General features: G+C 37.4%; 1 protein-coding gene across 12 annotated transcripts in view; it reads right to left on the bottom strand.

Moving 5' to 3' along the window:
* Positions 1-3,158: 3,158 nt before the first annotated feature.
* Positions 3,159-6,000, bottom strand: part of MDM4 (MDM4 regulator of p53) — a 33,480-nt gene continuing 30,638 nt past the window's right edge. For 11 of the 12 annotated variants that reach the window (XM_019649725.1, XM_019649726.1, XM_019649724.1 and 8 more), the window contains one exon: positions 3,159-4,300. In XM_019649725.1, the coding sequence (XP_019505270.1) occupies positions 3,728-4,300 (573 nt within the window). In that variant the 3' untranslated portion in view covers positions 3,159-3,727. The remainder of the gene's footprint in view (positions 4,301-6,000) is intronic. The other variant, XR_002124797.1, reaches the window with a different exon arrangement.

Here is a 6,000-nt window from a genome sequence, read left to right as displayed (position 1 = left end):
ACAAGTTTCCTCCTTTCTAAAGAGAAACAAGAGGTAACATTACAATAGCATTGTAACCCAAGATATAACATCCATCACTTTTCATTAATGACTTTGCAACGCAGTCAATTTTGCACTGTCCAGAGTAATATGATCATAAATATTAAATAAAATAAGAAATTAGATGCTAATGTGGGATGATCCCATTAATCACAAGTCTATGGTGTGATGCACCACAGACAATAAACTCCACTGACACCTACTTTAATAGAGCCTTTCCTCACAACCACATTTCAATGGCCTACTAGTAAGATCATACAATTTAACATCCAAATAAAGACAAGAGAGTGACAAGGGAGAGACAGAGACAAACCAGACACAATGCTGAGAAATGGGAAAACCAGCACTATCTCCAGACAACCAGAACATATGGTTACTCTAAGTACAACTAAAAGATAAATGGTAGTGTTTGGAACTCAAAAGTTTCTTCATCTTACAGTAGTAGACTATGAAGACTTTACATGCATATCATGCTTGCTTCAGTGGCAGTGAATAAAATATGTATGTACCGTAGTCGCACCAAAAAAAGAATAAAATCTAAACCGATCAAGATGGTTTAGTTTCCTACAGGTAAAAAATTGCTCTGACAACATTGTTTGACTCTTTTTAGGATCCTTGACCCATTCTATCCCCAAGAAATGAGGCATCTTGGATTTCAGATAAGCTACCAAGAAATACTAACCACCTCTTCCTGCAAATATACTTCTCTATACTCACACTCCGATCCTTGAGGTCTGGGCCAGGGATTTCCATTGGAACAAGTGTTCCTGGAAGCTGACGCAAGTGGGCCACAAACCTCACTTTCAAAAGACTTGTCCTTGACGGAAGGTTTTTTCAGGTACTGGAAGTTGACAGATCCTTTTATTCAGTATCATATTTAATTTCTAGAGGTTAAGTTTTATTAAAGTTACTGAGTTTTAAAACTAGAATGCATGTATGTACTCCTTTTATTTTGCACATGAGGCTAAAAGATGAAATGACTGATGAAAGTTGCGACTAGTGATAGCTAGTAATAGAATCCAAATCTAAAACCATACTTGCTTCTCATTATTTGTTAGCTATTTAAATGCTGGTGCCTTCTATATGTATTATGCAAAGATTGATGTGCTCAGATAAAGCCTATTCAGATCTAACATTTCTCTTGAATCACTTTCCTTTTCATAACTGCCATACTCCCTATTTTCAAAAGAAAGGTTGCCTCTCAAGCATCTAGAATCTTACTTTGGGATACTGCTTCACAATGTAAAAAACCCAGAGGCAAACAAAAGGACAAAAAAACCCCACAACAGACAACTCTCAAACGACAGTGAGGAGAGAGTAAAGCAGGGGCTTTGGTTAAAAAGTCTGTGCCTTATCTTACTTAGAACTGTAACTGAGAAGGTTGTACCAGAGATACATGTTAATACATTTATTTGAATTAAAAGTCAGTCAAAAGTATTTAAAAAATAAAATAAAGTCCAACATTTTTTGACTGAAAGTCTGATTTGACTGATTAATTTTATGAGAACAGGCTTTGCCAGTTTATATGACAGGACATTTTCTATAAATTTAATCAGCTAAATCTGCAGCTCCAAGGCTTCGATAAAAATATCTTTAAAATACATGTACAATATTTTGGATAGTATATCCTCTGTAGGTACTTAAATTTATTTTTAAAATTCAGATGTCAAATTAAACATGTGCAAAAAGTAAAACTAATCTAGGGTGAGAACCAAGAAATGGAGGAGGGCTACCTGGGCAGGGCACGAGGTGACAGAAGGGTTCTTCTGTAAGCTTGTTCTGGGTGTTACTTGTTCTGGGTGTAGACATCTGTTATTCAGATGTCTACAATTCATCAGAAGGGAATGCTTTATTTGCTAACTATACCTCAATTTTTAAAATGTGCAAAAGGTTATACATACTCTCAAAATTCTTTTAGGGGTCTGTTAGCAGTAATGATTGATACCACTATTCTAGGTATACATGGAAGAAGATCTCTGTTTTTCAAGACTTCTTTTGGCTTCTCTGAACTATGCAGCCTGGTTACAACATAAAGTGATTTATAACACTACATAACTACTCAAATTATTTGTTTTTCAATTGTTAGGCTTTAATATTTTTCTAAGCCACCTTGGTTTTGATGCCTAAGAACATTCCCTAAGAGGAAGTACAGCATAAGGAATATACTCAATAGTTTAATAACTACTGGGGCTGCCAAAAAAATGTATACAAGTGGACACTCTGGTCAACGTTGCTCAAGCAGTAGTTCGCCGTAATCAGAAGTGTCTGGACTCTGATGGGAACTTTGAGGAGCTCTTGTAATTGCAGAAGTCAACCATGACTTGTATTCATCTTTTGTTATCAGTATATATTGAATATTACAATTTTAATAGTTTTCCTTTTTTTTAAGACTTTTTTTTTATTGGGGAATTGGGGGGATGGGAACAGCGCTGGGTAATCGGGGAAGGGGGACAGACAAGTTGCTGTTGTTTTGTTCTTTAGTCTAGTTGTGGAGGACGTTGCTTCACTGGCCCAAGTTGGCACCATCATTGCGCTCTTCCCAGACGAGGCAGACCAGTTGCCGGCCTCTGGACGGCTGCTCACTGCTACTGGCCACTCACGCTGGCTGCTGGCTACACACAGTAGCCCATGGCAGCCCACTGCCACAGGGGCTGCAGCCTACGCCGTCGCCGGTGACCCACGGCAGCCCAGCTCCAGGTTGAGCTGTTGTTCAGCATCTTAGCTGTAGAGGGCAGTGTCACTGGCCCTCATATGTGGGATCCGAACCGGGGCCCTCTGGCGTCCCAAGCCGCTCTCAACCATCGCGCCACTCGGCCAGCCCAGTTTTCCTTTCTTATAATGTGTATACTCTTTTAGGTACCCTCTGTATATACGGTGTCAGGTAGTCAATATTTTAATAACTATATACGGAGTCAGGATCAATAACTAGACTTAACAGGGCAATCACTTCATAAATTATGTAAATGTCTAACCATTATGCTATACATCTGAAACTAATATTGAATGTCAACTGTAATTGAATTAAAAATAAAAAAGACTAGACTAGTTAGGGGGATCATTTCTTAAATTATATAAATATATAACCACTATGCTGTACACTTGATGTAATGTACAACATAGGGAATATAGTCAATAGTATTGTGAAAGCATGGTACAGTGTCAGATGGTTGCTGGACTTACTGTGGTGATGATGTCTTTAGGTATATAACGATGAATAGCTAAGGTGTACACCTGAATATAATATAATATTATAATATAATTATAATATAATTATATTATATAATATATTTTTAATAAAAATCTTTTAAAAATAAAAAATAAATAAAAATAAAAAAGGACTTTCCCTAACAGAAAATTAGAGGGTAAAATTAACTGAAGAAATTATTAATCTTCAAGTAATTTGGTTAAGTGAATGACCATATTTTTTGTTTATACTGGTGGTTGCCTCCTCCCAGATCCTCATCTTTGAAGGGAGAATGAAGTGATTAATGTATGTTAATGGAGTCCCCAAATTAATAATCTAGCTCTAAAGAACTTTCTCAATTTCCATGCAAGTTTAGAGGCAAAATGTCCTGGAACACAGATGTTTGTATGAATAAATGATCAGATACAATGGGTCACGCTGAGTAGAGATGCTCAAAACTTAAGTTTTGATACCGGTTAATATTTCTGTAATTCACTGGTTCAGCTATGCTATAAAAACCCTAATAACCAACTGAATCTCTTTCTTGCAAATAGGGCACGAAGCCCCAGCCTTCTTTAATCTTCTGGCACAGTGAAAACAAGTGACAAGATGGCTTGTCCTCCCATGAATAATGTTCCCATCCCGTGGTCTTTTCTCACATAGACTGCATGGCTTCAAGAGATTCCGGCAATCCTCCATGTTTTCTATAACTGTTCTCTGTTTTAAAAGATCAGCTGATTGTTCTCCCAGGCTTGATAAGGTCTCTTGGCTTTCAGAACTGTGAGCCAAATCCAAGAATTCCACCGAACTGCAGGGATCAAAGAGTTTTGGGTTTTCTTCCTTTCTATACACATCTTTAGGTCTAACAACTGGAGCTGATATGGTTCTTCGGCAATCAGGGATATCAATTCCTTCACTTTCCTTCTCTTCGGGTATGGCAGTGATGTCAGACGTGGAGAGAGAATGGGTTAACTTAGAACAATCTGAATACCAATCCTTCCTCAAGGCCCAGCATCGAAAACAGTACCTCTTGCTTGGAGAGTTAAATTTCTTGCACTCAGTACACTGCCACTCATCCTACAAAGACAAGTGCAGCCAATTAATTTTCAGTGGGGAACATAATGTTGAGAAAAAGGGAGGGTAGGCCAAATTCTCATTATCTCACTAAGCCAGTGAAAGTCCAGACATTCCACACCAGTGGTCTAGCCTAGAATTGAAACAAATTCTACAGCTATGTCTAACAAACGCTTCAGAAGTTTTACAATGGCAGTGACACAACTGCCATTTTAAGCCAAAATGTGATATAGCTATCTTAAAGAAAGTTAATTATTTTGGCTTTCTATCCAGTAGGAGTAGAATTTACATTGTTTGCTTTTCCCTATTGCCTTCTTTTTAGGTCATTTCTTTGTACAACTTACTCTTATATTGAACAAGAGACTAAAGAATGCAGAGATAATACTGTCATTCTTTCCTACTAATTAAGAAATGTTATAAAATTTGGCAAAAAAAGAAGCTATAATTATGAGATTTGAAAACTACTAATTTACTCATGCTCTTGCACTGCTCTCAGGACCATCAGTATGCCTAAATCACACCCTCTGATAAATGAATGCTCTTGTCCTCCAATGCCAAGTAATTTTTTCCTACTTCTCTATATTCAAATTAGGAGATACTAGAGCTCAATAAATTTTACATGCCTTGCTTAATTCAAAGGTAACTACCTGGAACAAGTCAAAAGTATTTAATGTGGATAATTGCCTGGCTTTGACAGAATCAATGATTTGACACAGGCTGACTTGATTACTTTCAGAATGAAGGCCAAGCACTTCGAGTTTAGAAGTCATAACTCAACTGCCTAGTCCAAGAGGCAGGAACACAACCATTTGTTAAACTTGGATGTTCTCCAGAGGGCCTCAGATCCAGATGAGATCCTCAGATCTCATCTGAAATGCTACACAAATATTCAAAGGAATTTCATAAAGATTTGGAATTCAAAACTGATGGTATGTCATCATCTAATTGGCATCACTTTTTCTTTCTAGTAGTACATAAAATAATAGGGCTTATTAAATTCAATGGTATCTTTGATGAAATACAACTATTTGCTTAACAGGTTTTCTGGGCCCAAGTAGCCACCGAAGTCTAATGAAGATGGAAACATTCATCTTTGCTATTTGCATTATGGTCAAGAACATTTAATGGACCAATGTATTGTCCATTTATTACTTAGCTATGGACAGACAGATAATTTGCAATGAATTACATAATGGTCAACAGTGGGAAGTAGAGGAGCACACCACCAGACAACTCAAGCAGCAGAACGTAAAATCCCCTCCTTCGCCTTCCCCACCTTTTCCCCACAGTGAGTTAGCTAAGGGAAGTAAGGACGAAAAGGAAAATAGGGAACTGGCATGAAAACAGAAAACCAAGGAACATATCTGCGTCTAAACCTGAGTTGTCAGTTGGTGACGTATCCATACCTGTTACCTAACAGCTTAACACTAAGAGCCCGCCATTAATATAAACCTGTGTGGAAATTAAGCCAGTTTACATTTGTTTCTTTTTAAGAAAGCACTGAAAATATTATTTTTACACTTGACAAAGAATTTTAGATAGCTTATAGGTCTCATTTTATTACAAAGAGGTGTTTAGGGGGAAAGCAGTACAGGACTGTTCTGAATAACTGTGTGCCCACTGTATTGTGTCCAAAGAGTTTTGATAACAGGGAGAAAAATACACAGAGGCATTTAAGTCATCCCTTTTCAAGGCAGGAATAG

This window comes from Hipposideros armiger, unplaced genomic scaffold (assembly GCF_001890085.2).
Source record: "Hipposideros armiger isolate ML-2016 unplaced genomic scaffold, ASM189008v1 scaffold_134, whole genome shotgun sequence".
NCBI lineage: Eukaryota > Metazoa > Chordata > Mammalia > Chiroptera > Hipposideridae > Hipposideros > Hipposideros armiger.
The sequence above is the reverse complement of the archived record's forward strand: the minus strand, read 5'-3'. Positions and strand labels throughout refer to the sequence as shown.